We start from the raw sequence: 22487 nt of genomic DNA, 5'->3' as shown, positions 1-22487 counted from the left end.
TTCCTCAAAGTAAATTATATCAAAAATTCAAGTTTTAATCTCAAATTCGCATTTACCATACCCATTTTCTTGGACTATTTGATGTGTTTCTATCTTATTATAAACATTATGAAATATGTTTAATCTGTCTTATGAGAAAACTAGCTCGTATACATATAAGTATATTTGCTTTTGAATTACATATATAAAAAATGTATGTATGTTTATAAATGACTAAGTCTTTACAATATTAATTACATACCTCTACTGAGTTTAAAGGTCTATCTAGTTGTTCTCGGAAACGCCAACATTATAAAACAATATAATAACCTCAACGATTAATAATAATTTACACAAAAACAATAACCTAACTTGCCTGTTCGTGTTTTGCACATATCGCTAGCAAATTTAACTTTTTTGTTAAATTGCTAAGAACACGTTTACACTTTTTTTGTCATAACAGGTAACTGAGCTGATTCGCCTGATGACAAGCGATCACTACGCTAATGAATTCGCAGAGAGTGCCTCTGCGAATGCGTTGCCCGCTTTTAAGGGCTAAGGTAAAGGAAAGGGGCGTCCGCAATCCTTGAGTAAAAAACTATGTAGTGTAAAAGCTCTTAATTTTATATATTATTTATATAGACGAATATAGGACGATATTTGAAATGAATGGCGCATTAATTTAAACGTGGATTTATTTGGTTACATGTGATAGATAAATATTTAATAGATAGATAATTTGAATTTTGATTTTTTTTTTTTTCATAACACTACTACAATAATTGAAAGAATTACATTAGAGGTTTGATACCTAAATCCTAAATAAGACAAAACATTTTACCGCCTCATTTTACCCGGATACGAAGCAAGCTTCGTCGCAAAAACTACAAAAAAAGTCAATTGTAAGATGACTTGTTAAATAATTTATGATTCGAATGATTTAGATGTCAAAACTTCCTGCTCGGCCTTTGATAACTTGCTCGACACTTTTGTGCGTATATATCACATTTTGGTGATTTTAAACGATAGACAACAGCTAAGGAGAAAATATCCAGAAAGAAGTGTACACATATAATTATTGCATTTTCTTTAAAAACGGTCGAAGACTTTGTATCGTATTTCTTTTTTTTTTGTACATAGATCTCTATTCTGTATATATATAGTCTCGATTCTGATGGTTATCTTCAAAAAAGTTCATTAACGTTCCCACACAACAAATAAAATAAGGTTTTAACATGATGTCAAAGACTTTGGGAATTCCAGTTTTTTTCACACTAAACATAAGCGTATGTGCACTCTGTGTTTTCTACAATTCAAATAATGAATGTCTGTTATTATTATAAAATGACTATTATTAGGATTACATACTTAAAGGTCAAACTGGAACCTTTTACTAAGACTGTTCCACATCTGTCTGTATGTCTGTCAATAGGTTTTATCTCATGAACCGTTATAGTTAAATAAATGGCATATTCAGAGACGACAATTTTTTATATTTTTAAGTCATATCGGACAACTGAGCTGGTGGTTTGCCTTATGGCAAGGGATCACCACCGCCCATGAACATTTGTAAAAGTGCCTCAGCGAATGCGCTGGCTGGCTGGCTGGAGTCAATACAATGATTTCATAAGATTATCTCATAATCCTAATTAGGATCGCTTGGATTAAATAATTTCCTTATGTATTCTGTGTATAAAAGTAAACAAGTTATAGTTGATTCTATGATAACAGCGTGTTTTTTAGTTTTGTTAAACTGTCTGTTCTGTTCAGAAATTAAAAACTTTTCAACGGATTTTAAACGCGATTTATTCATTATATTAATAACCCGACGTTTCGAACACTTTACAGCGATCGTGGTCACGGGGAGACTGGAACTCAAAAACACCAAAATACTATGTCTGTTCTGTTCTATTATTTTATTTTAATTTGTTTGGTTTGTCACAATAAAATTAAAAAAATAGGAATCCGTGATATTTCTATTCCATGCGAGTATTAAATTCACATTAAATATTTTTTTACCGCTTATCATTGAAATCTTTTTAAATTCTATTAAACAGAACAGTACGGTAGATAAATTAATTTAAGGCCAGCTGTCATAGTACTTTGTCATTCTCAACGTAAACATAAAACAATGTAATTAAAACACTTCCTTGAAGTTATAGGTATTGCGTATTCGCGTACGTCTACATAGATATATGTGTATGTTTGGGTTTGTGATATATTTTGTCCATTAGCAAGTCATAATTCAAGAAACAAATTTATATTTGCAGCCGAATGCATACATTCGGTATGCTGTCTTAGTAATTTAACTTAGAACTTAAGACATAATGTTTTCTGTGTCCTTATAAGTAATAACTTATTATATACGACGAAAATAAATGTTTAAAAAGCGAACGATATTCATCTTGATTCTTCAGGAAGTTGGTCCACTGTGGTCTACCAAGAATCTCAAATGTTTTAGTAATTACTCCTGCATATAATAATTTAAATATTTCTTTATCATTTTTCATCGCCTGTTGGTAACCACCGCCCATGATCATTTGCAGAAATGCATCTCCAAATGCGCTGCCCGTTTTTAAGAGATAAGAAGTAAGAAAGTGTTTAGAGACAAGGAATGGACTGGGGAGTTTGAGGAAAAGGTTATATATGGGCCTGAATTACTAAGCAGGTTTCATTATTTAATTACTTCATGTAAGATTCCATACACAGCAAGTTCAAGGTCAGATTATACAATTGCTTGTTTATTTTTTCGTTATCCAAACCAACAATAAATACATAATAATTAGTTAAACGGTTAGATATATTTCAATGTTAAGGATATAATAACAAATAACACAATGGGCAATATTTTATTTTTATAATTAACTAGCGGTCTGCCCTGTTTTCACTGGTAACTAAGAACTTTTTCTCTCACTTAGAACTTTTTTAATAAGCGACATTGGTCTAGCTGTCTTCAATCTTAACGCTACGCAACACATTTTTTTTACATAGATTTAATAGTAATGTATTGCTATTTACACATTCTTATGTTCAACTAGGTTTTGCCCGTGGCTTCGTACGCGTTACGAGTTCGAGTAGTTTAATATATGTTATTATACATATAAACCTTTCTCTTGAATTACTCTGTCTATTAATGAAAACCCCATCAAAATACGTTGGGTGGTTTTAAAGATCTAAACATACATACATACAGACGCAGGAAACGACTTTGCTTTATACTACGTAGTGACATACAATGATTTTTCTCAACAACCGATGTTCCCAAAAGCGAAGGAGGTTCTCAATACGACTGCTTGTTTTGTTTTTTTACAGGATAATACCGCAGGTTCTCAACTGATTGACCTCAGTCTCTTTGTGTTTAATAGGAAATTGTTATAAAATGATAGTATGTAGGTGACATTTTACATGAAGATGAATTTTATTAATATATTTTATTAATATTTAATGAACTTGTGATTAAAACAGCTAAAAGAAACATCTACCAAGTTATGAATAATAGATAAATGTTTACTAACGTTGTTTCAATACAATGAGAAACTAAAAGTTATTATATAAAAAGACGTGATAAATTACTAGGCACTGGCAATATAATTTGTGGATATGAAATAATACATCTGATTGTTTTGTATAAAAACGAGATATCCAGATGTAGCCTACAATTATAGAGATAATAATATATTAAAGCACGCTTAACGCCGGTAAGCATTTGTATGATATATATTCACATAGTATATGAAATAAATGCAATATGCTTTGAAATTTGTTTCGTTTGCAATAAATGATATGGTATCTCTTTAAAAAGCCTTACATTTGACATGATTTCTTTACCATATAAATGAGAATATGCAATGCATTTTTATTTTGGTTATTTAAAAATGAAGTACATGTGCATTAAAATTATTTATTTAAAAAAATCATAAGTGCGATTCAGTACTGAACAATATTATATTGTAGTTACTGTAATACTGTCCATTTAAACATTGGCTATGGAATACATAATTAAATTAATTTATCATGAGATCTTAGTCTTAGTCTTTGGTACCAGACTTAATAGGAAATGTATAAAATATACAGATATGGCTAGAACAGAGATGACAAGTGAGGCTAATTTCAATATAAATTCTATGTCATAGTATTCGGCCCAGGTTTTGTTAGCGCCTTGCGCTCGCAGGTGCTTCGCCCCTCCGTGCCGCAGCACGTACTCCGTCCACCACACGGCGCGGTCCAGGGCGCTCTGGGGCTGGTCTTTCATGATCGATCGCAGCCGTATTATATTTTCACGATAGCTGAAATTATATTTGTATATAAATGCAATTCAATCTTCTCAGAGTATAGAGCAATCCTCTTATGAGTACATGTTTTCACAAGACTACTAATATTCAAGTCTGATTTTGAGTAATTTTCTTAACGTATTCTTAATTTACTCTCACCTTTTATCATTTATGACAGTTTTGATTGCTTTATCGAGCAAGTCCCCAGATAGTTCGTCGAAGTCTAGTCTAACTCCAATTCTATGGTACACATAATAATCTACATTATACCATTGGTCTCCAAGCATCGGTATACCAACAAGCGGTACTCCCGCGTTTATAGCTTCGTCCGTAGATTGCAGACCTCCTTGTGTTATGAATAATTTTATCTTAGGATGTCCTTGAACATAAATTAGAACATAAGAATCGTAGTATGATAACATCTTATCACAAAAAAGTGTACACATTATGTTTTTTTAACATTTAACATATTCACGGTTAAAATTGCTGTTTTATGGATAGCTCGTAAATATCTTAATTATTCAACACAGCATAAATTATCTATAAAAATGTTCTATGATGATTTTATTTCATACTAGACACTGATTTCGGTCTCGTCCGGATGGATACAGATTAAAAGCAAATATGTAATAACTCATAATCCCTAACGAATTACTAAGCTGCCGTGGAATAATTTTCAAATTCAAGTATGTACTTTAAATGAATGACTATCGGAGTTGCTTATTTATTAACAAACGCATTTTATTTTCTCTGGTAACATCAGTACGGTAAAATAACTCACTCAATAAATCCGATTGTGGCAACCATTTAGATATTCGAATGTTGTCCGATTTCCCAGGTAATTCATCTTTCTCCCATTTCCATAACACATCGTAAGGTAACTTCGAAAACACCTTGATAAATAGTTGAATTGTTTCTTGTGGTAACAACGAGGAAGGAACATTACTTCCGAAACTTAGATATATAACTCCGTTCTTTGATGAATCTAAATATGATTGTAGATCCTTAAAATAATAATAATGGTTAGTAAATTCAAGATATACAACAGTTTAAGATGTTAGTGTTAATAAAAACAAATACTCACTTGTGGAAGTGCCTTTTCTGGTTTCTTATGAATACCCCAAATAGAAATGATATTAGGAGGTAAAGGTCGATTATTAGTCCACAGCGGATGTATATTCAAAAACAGCATATCAATATTTTTATTCAGTTCACTATAATGAGGCACGTCATGTCCTATGATATTTTTAACATTGTTTAAATGCATAGATTGTATAGAGTTCCAATCGTTTGTTAACTTATAGTTCTTATATAATTCCTCAAGTTTTTCCCAGAACGTTAAATTATATACTCTTTGATGTAGCATTGATGGATATAAGAAAATATGTCCTGGTACTCCAAAAATTTCATCAGCATTTAGCATCATACCCATAGAACTAATAGCAATCACTGGCACTTTGAATAAATGAGAAAACGCTAAAAATGGTTCCGCACATTCTTCTATTATTAACAGGTCATACGCGTCTTTTTCCTTCTTAAGTATCTGCTGGACTTCATGAGTTTTCAGTTGTATCTCAGCAACGTGACCTATTAAGGTTCCCAGAACCTTTATTTGCTGATATAAACCATTCTTTTTGCCGAACACCGCATGTCCACGCTGCATTATCATGTCCCTCCAGACTTTATAGGAAACATCGTGAAGGTCTATTTCAGTAAAGTTTGCAGGAGAATTTTCTTTCGTGAACACTGGATCAGTTGTAATGACGGTAACTTCATGGCCGCGTCGAGCTAGCTCCTGCGTTAGTGGTCTGAATACAACTTGATGGCTGATCGATGGAGTCGGGAATATTGCCAGAATTCTCGCCGCGTCATATTCAGTAAATATTAAAAATAGAACAAACACTAAAACATATGATCTCGACATTTCAGATGATATAACGGTAATGACTCGGCATCAACGTACAAGCAGTTTATATAGGAAACAGAAATGAACGCTTTTTTTTACCTAATTACGACCTTTGATGTGTTTATCTTAATATAAACAACTTATTTTATGAGGATACGTAGGCATATACATGTATTATGAGTGTCCATTTTTTCGAAATAATAAAATATATTAGAATTGTATGTACCTCCATCTATTCTAGAGAAATACACTAATTACATACCTCTGATGCGTCTATAAAGTTATCCAATTTTTATTGGAAGCTGCGAGATTAAACAACATTATAACATCAACTATTCATACGAGTTACCAAAATATAATAAAAACTTCTATTGGCTATCGCAAAAGAAAAATTCTACATCACCAAAGAGGTTTCATTGAATAAAAACAATATATAACTCAGAGCGCGGGACGATGGGGTCGGCAGGCCGCAGGTGCTGTACCTTTTTCATTCACCAAGTACCCATTACCATATACCACCTACTCCATTCACCAAGGGTCTACATACTTAAGAGATAACAACTATCATCACAAATATGTATATGGCCCTTATTGCTATCTTCGTTGAAGAGACTCTCAATGACGTCATTGCAATCTATTGCGCAGCTTATCGGATATTTAATTGCTCTGGAATACACATAGGAAGAGATTCCTATCATAAAATGTATGGTCGTCACTTCTCTGTAGAAATTACTGTGTATCTAAATATTGTAGTATTGATTCGAATTATTAAAAGCGATTCTAAATTCAAGTCTAGTTGAATGCATGCTATTTCGTTAGATTTAAATAATGAATACATTTTGAACTATATCTTTTTATTAATTTTGTATGTCATAACAACTTTTTATGTCCTGTATTGGGAAGACACCGACCCCTGAAACAAAGCGATAGCTATATTGGGAGTCAGGGGTCCATGTTGTGTGTGGGGTCCATGTGATGTATAATTTGTGCAATAAATAATTTTTATTAATTTTTTTTATTGTATGGTAAGGTTGGGATTTAATGTAATAAACAACGGGGTGAGGAAAAAAACTGTGAAGATATTAAAAAATCCAATGTGATGAACATTGGATTTTTGATTGATTTATATCATGTTGAACTGTCTGCGCTGACATTGAATTATTAAAATAGAAATTATGGATGAAAATGAAATGGAAGTACAGGCAGGCATTAGCTTTCAAATAAAAAGAGAATAACAAAAATCGGTTCACCCAGTAAACGGGTATGAGGTATTATGTAACAAACACAAGAAATAAAGAATCCTATGCTAATAAAAAGTTATATTACTGACTTTTTATTAAAGTTTCGAGTATGCGGAGGCCCGTTATTTTTACTCACCCGTCCCAGTCTATTCCTTCTTTCGTTATAGTCGTTAATCCTTTCCTTTTCCCTTACCCCAAATAAGCGGGCAGCGCATTCGCAGAGGCACTATCTTTGCGAATGTTCATGGGTGATGGTGATCGCTTACCATCAGGGGAACCACCAGCTCAGTTGCCCGCTATGTCATGTAATGAATTTATGATATCATTCAAAACCAATAAACGAGATTCAAATAGTCTAGTCTAGAGAATAAAAAAGAAATGTTCTTAGATCGGATTTCTTTTCTCTTTAGTAATCATATTTCATTTATTTTAATTTTTACTTTAATTATTAAGGATCACAAAAGGTCATTACATGTGTCATTAAGATATACATCAGTCTTACAAATATAAATTGGCATATGCAAAACCAGATATATGAAACCACAGCTTACAATACAATTACAATTAATATTATATTTGCAGAAGCACTAACTCTGCGAATGTCCATGGGCGGTGGTGCGTTAACATGAATTTATGATATCATTCAAAACCCATAACTGAGAGTAAAATAGTCTAAATGTGAAAAAATCTCTTGTACCATTGATTCGTTTGAAGGTATTCCTCGAGTTCCTATACTAATAGCGTAAAGATTTTAATCCAAAGCAGTCCCAATACAATTTAAAACCTTAGAGATAATTGTGATAATTTCGAATCTTTACTAACAATATTAAGCTAAAGAGTTTTTTGTTTGTTTGAACGCGCTAATTGCAAGAACTACTGATTTCAAGAATTCTTTCATATCTAAATAGGTAGTTGATCTCCTAGTGCTATATGTGTATCACAGGGGAACGTATAGGTATATATAATAACTAGCTGTTGCCCGCAGTTTCACCCGCGTGGTCAAAATGAATTTTCGTGGTACACATTTTCATCCCATTTTTTTTTATTTTCTTGGGGATAGAATCTATCAAAATTCTTTATTAGCGGCTGCCTACTTAATAACATATATCTGCAAGGCAAATTTGGTTTGACCTGTGCGATGATAGACCACTTACAATAAGTCAGTCAGTATGCGTTTTGAGTATGCGGAGGCCCGTTTCCTTTTACTTACCCGTCCCAGTCCATTCCTTCTTTCGTTATAGTCGTTTATCCTTTCCTTTGAATTATCTATACATATAATAAACTTGTAGGAAAGTCAAAACTGTACATTGAATATTTTTTAAGAGAATACTTGGGCCACGGCCCATATACGGGATCTATATCGATTATAGATCGTGATCTATAATCGATATAGATCTAGTTAGTCTGTTTATCTGTTTGTCTGTTTGTCTATATGTATGTCCGGGCTAATCTCAGTAGGTACTGCATGGATTTACTTCAAATTTTGCATGAATATTAATAAGAGGTCGACTCAGGATAGTACATACATATAAAAATATCACCTTCGGGGGAGGAGCTGTAAACCTTTATTTTTCTTACGCATTCTAAGAAAACGTGTTGTCTAACGACTTAGGATGCATGTTCAAATGTTGTTTTTGAGTAAGCCATGCTATTATCTAGTTTTACACTATAAAAATTACGCCATTTAATTAACTTGGATAGAAAAACAAAGCTTAATTAACATTAGTAGTACAAAGACTATTGAAACAGCGCCATCTATGAAATGTTATAAAAATCAAATCAATTTGCACGTTAACTATTGGAAATTGATAATCAAATGACGCATATTTAAATCTTGTTTGACAATATCTAGATTGACACTATAATAATTGTCATTTAAGTAACTTGGGAAGAGAAACATAGTATAAAGAATGTTAGTTGTATAAAGTTAATTTTGTAACAGCGCCATCTATGAGATTTCATTAAAATCAAATAAATTTATACGTTAACACTTATTGGAAAATAATGATTTAGATATGATCATGTTAACGGTGTTATTTAATTTTTATTTATTTATTTAACTCTTTAATTTTAATGAAACTATGCATAGAAGAAATATGTTACGATTTCTACAAAAATACACTATATTTATTAGGGAACCTAATATCACTAAGCACTAATCCTACTAATGTTATAAACGCGAAAGTTTGTAAGGATGTGTATGTGTTTGTTGCTCTTTCACGCAAAAACTACTGAACCGATTGCAATGAAATTTGTTACGTAGACAACTGTAATAACATATAGGAAACTTTTTATCCCGATATTCCTACGGGATACGGACTGACGCGGGTGAACGCGCGGGGTATAGCTAGTAAATAATATATTAAAAAGACTTCAGGAAGCAACTAAGTAGGCAGATTTTAATGATTTTTGTGTATTTTTTGTAAGCGGAAATATAGCGGTTGTCACACCGGAAACAGGTTTTCTGGGTCAACTGGTTAATGTTTTTGTAAAACTACAATTTCACACATATTATATTGGCCTTATGCTAGTTGATCACCAGCTATAGTTATGTTTTGCAATAATAGACGTACTCTGTGATAATATTGCGAGTTCAGTGCAGTTATGTTTATTTAAGCAGATTTAATTTGTGAGTCCATGCTTCCGGATGTATTTTTATTACATTTATTTCACCTAGAGTTGCGAACTTCGCTCGCATGGTCAGAATAAATTTTCATGGTACAACTTTTCATTTTATCCCCATAAAAATATATCATAGAGGCTATTAATGTAACAAATTTTAGGCCGATCAGGCAGCAATGCACACTGCACAGACCAAGCCAAAGTAGAGTTTGGGTTATGCGTTGATACGTCAGCAGCCCCTTTCGCGTTTGAAGCGACTTCCAGGAATGAACAAGAGAAGGTTATATGTATTTATAACAATTTATTCAGACGAAGGATAAAATGAGATATTTTATATTAATTTAATTTATTGTAAAATATCTAAGGTACACTAAATATTATTTTCTTGACTACTCAGTCAACAATAACACTTTCCATTTAAACAAAGAGTATGAGAACATAATGGTTTATGTGATTTATCATGAGGTCTTAGGCTTAGACTTGGATGCTGTTACTAGACCTAATAAGGAATATAAAATATACACAGATAAAACTACAAATAAGATAACGAGAGATGCTAATTTTGTCATAAATTCTATATCATAGTATTCGGCCCAGGTTTTGTTAGCGCCTTGGGCCCACAGGTGCTTCGCCCCTCCGTGCCGCAGCACGTACTCCGTCCACCACACAGCGCGCTCCAGGGCGCTCTCGGGCTGATCCTTCATGATCGACCTGATCCGCAAAATGTTTTCACGGTAACTGAAATTACATTCGTATTAGAAACATAAACATTAAGGATGATTAATAATTATTTTAGTAAATAAAAGGATCGTGCACAATTTTGTAAGAAAAACTCCTAAAATAGATCAATTAAGGAAAAACACGGGTCACGATCAAAGCAATTGTGAAATATTTATATTTAAATATGCTCAGTGATATGGTAAAAACAGTATATTAAACGAAAATGCATTTCGCAAGATTATGGTTAGCACTGGAACGAATTCTGATATATTTTGCTCTTCTGAAGTAGAATTTTAACAAGAAACTTAAATATTCAGAGCAGTGCATAGTAAAATCCTTAGCTACATCCTCAGAATTAGAATTTTTATTTGAGGTAGCTTGGAGTATTATAATGGAACAATACATAGTCCATACCATCCTTAGCTATAGGAAATCAACTGGACCCTTCTGCTCTCAACTTTAAGAGAAAAGTTTAACTATTAAGCCATTCAATCTGGTCCAATTCATAATCAAGGAAAAGTTGTCATTCCGGTAGTTGCTAAGGCGGACGGTAAATTATATGTTACCTTTTATCATTAATGACAGTTTTGATAGCTTTATCAAGTCCGACCTCTGATAGTGCGTCGAAGTCTATTCTTGCTCCAATTCTATGATGCACATAATTATCCACATTGTACCATTGGTCTCCAATCATTGGTATACCAACGAGCGGTACTCCCGCCCTAATAGCTTCGTCCGTAGATTGCAAACCTCCTTGTGTTATAAATAATTTCAATTTTGGATGTCCTTAAACATAATTAAGAGCATTAGCGTCGTATATCGTATAAATATAAAGTTAACATGTAATTCACTATAGCAATATGGTGAGCAGACGCTAATAAAAAAAATAAATTCAACGATGGACGCCGAAAGTCAAGTTTTAAATAGCTGTCATATAAATAACTTACTAGTGATCACTAAGATTCACGTATTAATCTATGGTGAAATAACTTTTGAAAATAGTTTAATAGATGTGGTACTTACATAATTCAAAGAAACACAAACATTTAATTTTTGACACAACGGTACAAGAAAAAGACTCACTCAATAAATCTGATTGTGGTAGCCATTTAGATATTCGAACGTTGTCCGGTTTCCCAGGTAATTCGTCTGTTTCCCATTTCCATAAAACATCGTAAGGTAACTTTGAAAACACCTTGATAAATATTTGAATTATTTCTGGTGGGAGCATCGAAGAGGGAACATTACTTCCGAAACTTAAATATATAACTCCGTTCTTTGACGAATCCAAATATGATTGCAGATCCTTAAAATAATAAATAATTTCCAGCAAATCATAGTAATTGTAAAATTAAAAATTACGTTTTAATTGATACATTACAATGTTTGCTTACCTGTGGAAGTGCCTTTTCTGGTTTCTTATGAATACCCCAAATAGAAATGACATTGGGAGGTAAAGGTCGATTATTTATCCACAAAGGATGCATATTCAGAAACAACATATCAATATTTTTACTTAATTCACTATAAGGCGGCACGTCAAATCCTAGGGTATTTTTAAGTTTTTTTAATACTTCATCCTGCTTTGAACGCCAAGCATTTGTTAGCATATAGTTATTATGCAATTCCTCAAGCTTTTCCCAGAACGTTAAATTAAACACTCTTTTATTGTACATTGTTGGATATAAAAACACGTTTCCTGGCGCACCAACAATTTGATCAGAACTTAATGTCATACCCATAGAACTAATAGTAATAACTGGTGCTTTAAAAAAATGAGAAAACATTAAATAGGGCTCTGCACAGTCTTCTATTATCAACAAATCAAACGCGTCTTTTTCCTTCTTAAGTAACTTCTGGACTTCATGTGTCTTCATTTGTGTTTCGGCGACCTTTCCAAAGATTATTGCTACAAGCTCTATCTGTTTGTGTAAACTAGTCTTATCGCCGAAACTTGCTCCATATTTCATTAGTTCCTCTACCCAGACTTTATAAGAGACATCGTGAAGGTTTATTTCGGTAAAGTTTGCAGGAGAATTTTCTTTCGTAAACACTGGATCAGTTGTGAGTACGGTAACTTCATGGCCGCGTCGAGCTAGCTCCTGTGTTAGTGGTCTGAATACAACTTGATGGCTGATCGACGGAGTTGGGAATATTGCCAAAATTCTTGCCGCGTCATGTTCAGTAAAAGTTAATAATAGAACCAAGGCTATAACACAATTTGATCTTGACATTTCGAATGATGTAACCGTAATGACTCGGCAGTGTTGAAAACACATTATATATGAGGAAATAAAATCAGATGTATTTTTTTATCATAATTCTGATACTACGATGATATTAATATATTATCAGCCATTCTATCAACTTCACTTTCTTATTGTAACAGAAATATATTCAATTATCAGATACGTATTTTACTAATATAAGATAAGTTAACATTTATTAATCCAATCTAAAAATAGTATTTGTAATCATCACATGTGCAGATAGATTGAAAAATCAATTTATTTATTGCACGTTCGCCTGGTCTCGAACCCTCGACTTATCTACACTACTGCTTTTGATAACAAATACACAAGATAAAATCACTACGAATGCGCCACAATTCAAAGTTAGGTGACATTTTACAGGATTTCACACACACTTTATCAAGCCACTAGTAGTGACATCTCTAACTAAGTGTCATTGATTCATCCCCCAAAACACTCAGCCACGCGAAAATTTTACAGAAACCAACAGTAAACGTGTAGTAACTACAGATGTTTAAATATCTATAGAAATGGTAAGGGAAAAGTGTCGCTTAGTATTATTAGAAAATAAAAGTAATATTTAAAAGTTTAATAGAAGAAACAATAATATTTTCGTTTACCATGACCCATAAAACCGGAGGCTTTCTCGTTGTTTATCAAATTATCTTCAGTAATGCTCCTCAGAAGTGCAAAGAAATCGTATTTGTTTGTAATGTTTCTATCGAGTTATGGTTATTCTAGCTGTGCCCCGCAGTTTCTCCCGCGTAAGTCCGTATCCCGTAAGAATATGGGGATAAAATGTTGCCTATATGTTATTCCAGTTGTCCAGCTTTCTACGTACCAAATTTTATTGCAATCGGATCAGTAGTTTTTGCGTGAAAAAGTAACAAACTCACACACATCCTTACAAACTTTCACATTCTCACATCTCGCAAATCATCACATTTTCATTTGATGTTCTTTTTTGCTATTAATGGCCAAAAAAAATAATAAATTCATAACACTTATTCCTATTCTATTATTCAGGTTTAGCGATTTTCTGTCTTTTTCATTTGTATTTTTCTTTTCTGGGCTAAATTACAGGAAATAATACTACTATGTTCATGTTTATTAATCTACAAGACTTTACACTATAATTAAAGGTCTATTCATTAACTCTTGGAAACACAAAAACATATACCTTCCCGTTCGTATTTCAAATCGATGTTTATAATGTTTTACGTTTTTGGTTGACATTGTCAAAAACGAGTTTCGAGATTGAATAAAAAACTATAAAAGATGCAACAATAAATGAACATGCAATTAGAAGCAATTTTAGCAAGAAATCGATTTCGTAGTACTCAGTCCAGGGCATGTTGGCGGCGGGGGACCGCAGGTGCTTCGCCCCTCCGTGCCGCAGCACGTACTCCGTCCACCACACGGCGCGCTGCAGCCCGCTCTCGGGCTGGTCTCGCATTACACTACGAAGTCTTATTACATTATCTCGATAACTGCAAACAATAGATGAAGCTATGTAGAACGATTATGATTAATTTAACACGTATGTTTTATTTGGTAAATGTATTATCCACGGAAAACTAAATGACCTCTGAAAAGTGGGAATATTACATTATAGAATGCTGTCTTCCATGTCCAGTTAGTAATGAAATTGTGAAATTATTTTTTTTCAATCCTACTTTCAACTTATATTCACTAAATTGATAAAATTTTTCCAACCGACCAACATCAGAAACAAAAGACGGCAACCAACAATAAACAAAAAAACGTCTTCGTAACAATCTAATGCTTTAAGTCCTCCCGGTCTGAATGGTCTTTGCTACTTGCCCTGTAAATTCAATAAAGTTTAGGGTAACTACTGAAATCAACATACCTTCTATCATTAATTACGTTGTCTATAGCCGCTTCAAGTTCTTTATCATTTATAGTTTCCATATCGAGTTTGATACCAATTCCGTGATGTGCAAATTTCTCTGCATTATACCATTGATCTCCAAGCATTGGTATTCCAATAACAGGCACTCCAGCTGTTATAGCTTCATCTGTAGATTGTAGCCCACCTTGTGTTATGAAGAGTTTGATTTTTGAATGTTCTATAACGATAAAAAATTTAAAATATTTAGATAGAGTATTGGTGATTGTAGTTAGGTCCTTCGATTTTAATTAAAAAGTTGCGGAAACAACTTTAAAACATAAGTTTCTTTATTAAATAGATATGTTCAAGAAGCAATTATAATGGCAACAAACAAGATTTAGATTTTCATTCACAGGTGACGTATATTCCTGTAATATGAACATAATATATTAGGGTAATGATGATGAAGATAATAAAAATATCAAGAGTATTCTGCGTGAAGAACATACACAATGAATTTGTAAAGGGATTAAACCATGAAAGGTGTAAAGTAATACCAAGCAACAGTTTTCGACCAAAATGCTCGAAATATCGAGTAAAAATAATAATATGCTATTCCCCGTTTTAAGCCTGCTTTACGTTATTTTTAGATAATTAATTTACAGAAATTATTTTAAAATTATTCACTTTATTTCAATTATCATATTAAGTTTATTAATATTCATTGTAACCGTATATTAATGAAGGTTTATTTGGAAATTGAACACAAATTGTTGATAAAAAATGATATCGCCCCTTTAATTGAAAATGTGAAAATAAATGAACATTATCTGCCTTATAAGACTGATGTTTCTGGTAAATAATACTTATACGTAGAATGGTAGATATCGAATAACCAAGACAGCTGAATTTTTCAAATATTAGTCACATTTAAAAAGACGGTAATTAAATAACATGATTAAAGCATCTAGAAGCAATCAATAAATTAAATATATATCAGAGAGATATTATGAAGCCAATGAAGCTCCATTAACCATCATAGTTACCATTGTTTATGGGTTACTTGCTCTGCCTTAAAAATAGAGACACGTTATGTAAATAAAAAAATTATATGAAAATTACTCAGCAGGTCGGATTGTGGTAGCCATTTTGATATTCTTATATTTTCCGATTTTCCTGGCAGAACATCCTTTTCCCATTTCCACAGAACATCGTATGGTAATTTCGAAAAAACTCTAATTAACAATTGAATAAAATGCGACGGTAGGTAACAGGATGGAGCATTTGTGCCAAAACTTATGTAAATGACTCCATGTTTTGATGAATCTAAAAAATCTTGGAGATCCTGTAAGAGAATTTATAATAAAGCGCTAATCGGCTGTATTTTACATATATAAGATTAAGGGGATATGCCATCTACAAAGATCTGCAAATTTTGTCCATCCTTAAAAGGGATTTACTAATATAAGCTACATAGTAAAAGTACAATACATTTTTATAAAAATGCTAGGGAACCATCTCACAATCGCCCATGGTATATAATATATAGAATAAAGTGTAATAATTTTTGATATCTATCCAGTGGTTTTTGAGGTAGGAGAATTAAACAATTGAGTTTTATATTATTGAGTACAGATAGCATATCTAATCAAGCGAAATATAAAAAACAGTACAGAGAAGAGGACAAGTGCTTTACAATCAATCCATATTACTAGACTCTTATGATAATTGTAGGTAATATTCAGAATTATGCTTGCATATGTTGCGTTCGTGTCGTGAAATGTTTATGGATCTTACTATATATATTTATTGACGTCAAGTACCTACTCACAAACTCATAACTAATAGTTATATACTATGTGTTGTTCCCTAAAATAGGATTTATCATCGAGAAGTGGTTAAATCCAAGATACATTTTAATAAAAAACTCACCTTTGGTAATGGCTTTTCAGGTTTTTTATGTATACCCCAAATCGATATAACATTAGGCGGAAATGGCTGGTTATTCATCCACACTGGATGACTGTTTAGAAACAACATATCGACATTGTTCCTCAGCTCTTTGTAGTGTGGTATATATCGACCCAATAACTTCCTGTAGTGATGAATTTCTTCCACCTCCCCCGAAACCCATTGTGTTCTGCACCACCAGTCCCTATAAAGGGCATCAAACTTTTCCCAAAACGTTAAATTGTATAATCTCTGTTGAAACACCATTGAATATAAAATTGGGTGTATCGGAGCGCCGACGTTTTCTTCATTGCCTAACATCATCCCAAAAGAACTTACAAGAATCACAGGTGCCTTAAATATATGCGAGTATATCAAGGCATGACGAGTCCAAGCTTCTATCAACAGCAAATCAAATTGTATATCCTCATTGTTAATAAGGGATTTTACCTCATCAACTTCTAATTGCAATGTCGTTACATTAACCATGAAAGACTTGGCATTTATCAACTGATTAAATACGCTACTCTTTTCGCCGAACCTCTCTTGTTCGATAAAGTCATCTTTCCAAATGTTATATGACACATCATGGACGTCTATTTCTCTTAAATTTGATATATTGTCTTTAGTGAATACGGGATCAGTAGTGATGACAGTCAGATTGTGGCCACGACTTGCTAATTCCTTCGTAAGAGGCTGAAAAATCACCTGATGGCTAAGAGAAGGACTGGGGAAGACGGCCAGTATGTTTGCTGCATTCGTTTGGTAATCAAAGAATAGAATCAAAAAACAAACTACTCGTACTAGACCACACATTCTGAGTATTACTCATCAACTGAAATGAATTGCACAAACCACATGTCACATGAATATAATGCGTTATTAATACGTCTACATATAAATGGATTACAAGTGGTTAGAGAGTATTCACTCAAAGATAATTTTGTTTAATTGCCGTTGATAAAGCCCTACACCATCACCCTAGACTTAGCTTTCTACAACAAGCAAAAGGACATTAACAAAATATCTTTATTAATATGAAACATCCGCAGATTTTGTAAATAAATATCTAAAAAGCTCTCTTCATTATTTAAATCGATGTTTCGAAAATTTTTTAAATCAAACACAAAGACTTCACCCACAGAAAACCGGTGTGAAATAATAGCATGCTATTGTGTTTTGAACGGGGAGCCGGAGACCCGTATCCTTTTCCTTATATTTCCCAGTCCATTCCTTCTTTCCAATCGGCGTACTAGCAGCTCAGCTTCCCGCTATGACAAAAAATAATTTGTATAGTCTAAATAATCAAGTTTAATTATTTTGTCTTTAATATCATTTTTCTTTGGCTAAATACGAGTATATTATCGTAACATTACTACACGATGAGTAGGTGAATAATTAATTTGTGTTGACATATAATTCAAACAAATACCTTCAAAGCAATGACGATTGATCAATAAAGCATGCTCTTTGGAACGAGTGAAATAGGTGATTTTTTTATATTAATAACACTGAAGGCAATTTTGATATATTAATCAGAACCCGCCTCACTACCGATTTATTTTCTATTTTTTAATATATTTCTGATTATAGTATATTTTCAGATAGATTACGAAAGAGATGCAATATTATTACAATAACACAAGTATATAGGTTACGGAATAGACGAATAGTGGTTTTAGTCGGTAGGAATCCGACATAAGCCACTTCTCCTGGATACCTACGCAAGATTTACCCACTCTAAAAAACATAAATAAAAGGAGGTTACGGTATAGAAACTCGGTTTCCACTATTAAATAAGACTTAGCATATTCTGATTGTATACTAATTTGTAAACATACAAACTGGTACCAAGAGTCGTAATGTAAATATTTCGCGCAGTTTGACCTTGGTATGTAAATAGAATCACGGTCAATCAGCAATTCATAAAAGCAAGATATTTTGCGTATGTCACTATTATTATGTTATTATTAACTGTCAAATATATTTATTAGTTTGGACTAGAGGAGGACCTTTTTACATTCAATTTGTATAATCGTATATTTCAACATAGAGGACAAGGCTTTGAGTTGTTAAAAATGTGCGAGTGACGTTACGCAGTTCCTTCGTATCGACAATCGAATTTCTTCTATTCATTTAGTAATATATACCTAAATGACACCCCACGTCATCTATTCAGATGATCAATAACATCTCAACCAATATGAAACATTATTACAATGCAATACTGTATCGATGGAACGTGGCCTCCGAATTTAATTGTCCGTTTTATTGACCTCAACCTGTCGGCGGGCGTTGCTACGGTAGGGCGAATGACGTGGTTTCAAATCCCGCATCGGGATCGAATTTTGCCAATTTAAAAACTTCGCATTTATAAGGCACTAGCATTCCACCCGCGGCTTTGCTCGCGTAGTCACGGGTAAGATGGACTCGGGGGGTTACCGACAAAGTTCCCGTTCCCGTTAGATTTCCGGGATAAAAACTATCCTATGTCCTTTCTCGGGTCTAAAACTATCTCTGTACCAAATTTCAACCTAATCGGTTTAGCCATTCTTGAGTTATAAATAGTGTAACTAACACGACTTTCTTTTATATATATAGATTTGAATGCTATACAAATTAATTGAGGTTCTTAAACAAACTTACGTAGCATATACAGTATTTTAATGGCAAGCAAATTGTATAAAGTGCTTTGCAGCTCTTTAATATTACTTCATGTTTAATATTATGTTTAATGGCAAACCAATAAATTATTTAAAGATGCGGCTATATTTATTGGGTAGTTAATTTGAATATAAAACATCCCAATTGACAGACAGACGGCGTTTTATTGCTCTGTATTTAACAAATAATTAATTTTTAAAGAGTGCAAGTCATTCGCATTTTTTTCTACAGCACATTGTCTGTAAACATCTCAGAATTTAAGATGACACGCGTTGAGTTTTCACAATTATTAAATGGCGTTATCTAACCTCGATAATGTCGCATATTAAAGTGTGACAGTTTGTGTGTCAGAAAGTGAGATAATTGTTTAATTTAAACATTTTGTATGTTGTAGTCGAGCACGCTTCTGCACGAATTGGGCCAGCTCGCACCGGGGAAGTACTACAAACCCACAGAAGACCGGCGTGAAATAGCATTCTGTTGTGTTTCGTTCGGTGAGTGTGGGGAGCCGGAGGCCCGTATCCTTTTCCTTACCCTTCCCAATCCTTTCCTTTATTCCTCTCGCCAATCCTTTCTTAATCCCTTCCCGATTTAAAGTCGGCAATCCATTTGTAGAGGCATAAGGTCTGTCATGAACCTTACGCCTCTCCAAATGTTCATGGGCGGTGGTAGCGCTTACCATCAGGCGTCCCACCAGCTCCATCGCCGACTGTGACATAAAAAAAAAATCTTTTGGAATCGTCTCCGAATTGAGTTCAGATACAAATTGTTAAGGCATTAATTTAAATAATTAATGGAGATAACATATAAGATAAAAACCACCTTCTCTGTTTATTGGTTAACAAAAAGAACTGAAGGTTCCTAGGTTCAATTACTAATAAGGACAAAAAGTCAGTGATATAGATGTTTCATGCATGTGCTTCATATCTCACAAAGGACACAGGAATTCATATTAGAGAGACAGTGTTCACAAGCTAGTATGCGTGCATTTGTGTACACACACAAGCGCATGTGTGTGATATATTTTTGCATGTGATTTTACATGCTCAAAATGAATAAAAATGTTATATCAGAGACACAATGGCTCGCCGTAGCATATGTGAATGACTTCCAAGCATTTTAAACTATGGTCAATATTATGGGGCTATTTCATACATTATTCAAACAGATAAATTCAATAATTCAATAATCACTAAATGATATACGACATTATTTTATATGTTTCAGAGGCCTGTTTCCTTTTCCTCAGCCTACCTAGTCCATTATTTTTTCCAGGCAATCCTTTCCCTTACCCCTTAAAAGCGGGCAACGCATTCGCAGAGGCACTTCCTTTGCGAATGTTCATGGGCGGTGGTGATCGCTTACCATCAAGCGAACCGCCAGCTCAGTTCCCCGCTATAACATAAAAAAATAGCAATTGCCCCCGTCTTCTTCTGTGAAGTTATGAGTACACAAAATTTTTAGGACGTGTTCTCAAATCCAACAAAAATGAGTTAGATATCTTCTGATAAATTTCGTGATAAAGTTATACTATATTCAAACAAAATTCATAATATCAACATTTAGATAACGTAAACTACTACGTAAAATAGCGGAATAGGATTTGTTTGAATGTTGATAATTCAAAAGCGATAAACGTTAAATATTCACTCTAAGTTGACGCTATGGGACTTATAACTACATTTCTTAAAAATACCCTAGGTAAACAATATGTACATAATTTTTTTAAAGAACATGGAAATTGTTAATTTTTTTCATAATTTATGAAGAGCTATAAATATTTTTCCTACATAAGTAAGCGAAATATATATGTCGGAAAACTATGACGTACTAAGATTTTTAAATAGGCGTTGACTAGCACTGGCTAGTATATTGTTTAGGGCGTAGATACGTTGGCTGCTATGTCAACGTATCTAAACAATATCGAAATTTGTCTATATTTTGGTAATAATCTAATACTCAAAGAACTAGAGATGAAGTACAAGACGTTATGTCTACGCGCTACAATAAATAATCATTTGCCATTATTGATGACTAGCTATCCGCCCGCGGCTATGCCCGCGTAGTCGCAGGAAACTTCGACCCGGGGTTTTTCTCGCATGTTACCGTTCCCGTGGGATTTCCGGGATAAAAACTATCCTATGTCCGTCTCCTGGGTCCAAGCTACCTCTGCACAAATTTTCAGCCAAATTGGTTAATTCGTTCTTCAGTTATAAATAGTGTAACTAACACCACTTTCTTTTTATATATACAGAATGTCACAATTCTACTTCTCCTTAATGGGAAGTAATTTACAATCAACCCACATTCGCAATCAACCCGTTCAGTATCGAAACATCACACTTGATTTCTTATTCATTTACATAAATTACAGCTTAACTTTGGGAAGAATAGAGTAATTAATTAATTAACTTTAACCTAGCTTTAATTTTACAATGGGTCTACTTACAGAGGTTTTCAGAACAGCTAACAAGTCGCCCCAATATTTTAACTCAACACTAACGTTTTACACGAAATGGCGCCAATCCCCTCCAAATGAAGATATAATTATAGCAAGCTGTCAATAGATGGCGCTCTGGTTTGAAAATAAACAAGAACTGGTTAAAAAAAAACAAAAAGCATCAAATCTTTACAGAATAATGATAATTTCTTTGTAATAAACTAATTTGAGACTAAATACACTAAAATAAATCCGCCTTCAATTAATTATATTTAACTAGCTGCGCCACGCGGCTTCACCCGCGTAAGTCCGTATCCTGTAGGAATATCGGGATAAAAAGTTGCCTATATTTTTTATGTCCAGATGTGCCAAATTTCATTGCAATCCGTTCTGCACATTTTGCGTGAAAGAGCAACAAACACACACACATCCTTACAAACTTTCGCATTTATAATATTAGTAGGAATTACTTATTATAACTAAGTTATAATTTAACATATGAACAAAGGATGAAATTGAAAAATCTTTAGAAATCAATATAATGTTTTTTTTTTCTCTAAAACCTTAATTTTTGCTCACCCTCCTCTTCT

General features: G+C 33.3%; 3 protein-coding genes across 6 annotated transcripts in view; all 3 read right to left on the bottom strand.

The window, feature by feature from the left end:
- LOC119836662 (UDP-glycosyltransferase UGT5-like) overlaps positions 1-6189 on the bottom strand; it is a 9440-nt gene extending 3251 nt beyond the window's left edge. The window contains exons 1-4 of one of the 2 annotated variants that reach the window (XM_038362052.1): positions 5335-6189; positions 5032-5254; positions 4410-4629; positions 3870-4265 (exon numbers count right to left, since the gene is read on the bottom strand). In XM_038362052.1, coding sequence (XP_038217980.1) covers positions 3992-4265; positions 4410-4629; positions 5032-5254; positions 5335-6174 — 1557 coding nt within the window. In that variant the 5' untranslated portion in view covers positions 6175-6189 and the 3' untranslated portion in view covers positions 3870-3991. Of the gene's footprint in view, positions 1-3869; positions 4266-4409; positions 4630-5031; positions 5255-5334 lie in introns of those variants that run through there. The other variant, XM_038362053.1, reaches the window with a different exon arrangement.
- Positions 6190-10334: 4145 nt separating this feature from the next.
- On the bottom strand, positions 10335-13004 carry LOC119836660 (UDP-glucosyltransferase 2-like). Its single transcript, XM_038362047.1, has 4 exons — positions 12134-13004; positions 11823-12045; positions 11306-11525; positions 10335-10757 (listed from the first exon to the last, which is right to left on the bottom strand). Exons 1-4 carry the CDS (start codon positions 12971-12973, stop codon positions 10478-10480), a joined length of 1563 nt encoding a protein of 520 aa, XP_038217975.1. The 5' UTR covers positions 12974-13004; the 3' UTR covers positions 10335-10477.
- An 854-nt stretch (positions 13005-13858) lies between these two features.
- LOC119836661 (UDP-glycosyltransferase UGT5-like) lies at positions 13859-21921 on the bottom strand. Of its 3 annotated transcripts, XM_038362050.1 has the most exons (6): positions 21907-21921; positions 17936-18064; positions 16776-17628; positions 15966-16188; positions 14862-15081; positions 13859-14481 (listed from the first exon to the last, which is right to left on the bottom strand). In XM_038362050.1, exons 3-6 carry the CDS (start codon positions 17607-17609, stop codon positions 14199-14201), a joined length of 1560 nt encoding a protein of 519 aa, XP_038217978.1. In that variant the 5' UTR covers positions 17610-17628; positions 17936-18064; positions 21907-21921; the 3' UTR covers positions 13859-14198. The 3 variants fall into 3 exon arrangements, with proteins under 3 accessions (XP_038217978.1, XP_038217979.1, XP_038217977.1); XM_038362051.1 differs by lacking the exon at positions 21907-21921 and having other exon boundaries at positions 17932-18064; XM_038362049.1 differs by lacking the exons at positions 17936-18064; positions 21907-21921 and having other exon boundaries at positions 16776-17918.
- Positions 21922-22487: the final 566 nt, after the last annotated feature.

The sequence above is a fragment of the Zerene cesonia genome, chromosome 25, assembly GCF_012273895.1.
Source record: "Zerene cesonia ecotype Mississippi chromosome 25, Zerene_cesonia_1.1, whole genome shotgun sequence".
Lineage (NCBI taxonomy): Eukaryota > Metazoa > Arthropoda > Insecta > Lepidoptera > Pieridae > Zerene > Zerene cesonia.
This window is presented reverse-complemented; position numbering and strand designations above follow the sequence as displayed.

Coding starts and splice junctions, on each gene's coding strand:
- LOC119836661 (XM_038362050.1), bottom strand. CDS start 17,609: ATGTGTGGTCTAGTACGAGTAGTTTGTTTTTTGATTCTATTCTTTGAT. Junction 16,189..16,775: donor CTGAAAAGCCATTACCAAAG/GTGAGTTTTTTA, acceptor ATTCTCTTACAG/GATCTCCAAGATTTTTTAGA. Junction 14,482..14,861: donor AACGTAATTAATGATAGAAG/GTATGTTGATTT, acceptor TATTGTTTGCAG/TTATCGAGATAATGTAATAA.
- LOC119836660 (XM_038362047.1), bottom strand. CDS start 12,973: ATGTCAAGATCAAATTGTGTTATAGCCTTGGTTCTATTATTAACTTTT. Junction 12,046..12,133: donor CAGAAAAGGCACTTCCACAG/GTAAGCAAACAT, acceptor TATTATTTTAAG/GATCTGCAATCATATTTGGA. Junction 11,526..11,822: donor ACCACAATCAGATTTATTGA/GTGAGTCTTTTT, acceptor ATTATGTTTAAG/GACATCCAAAATTGAAATTA.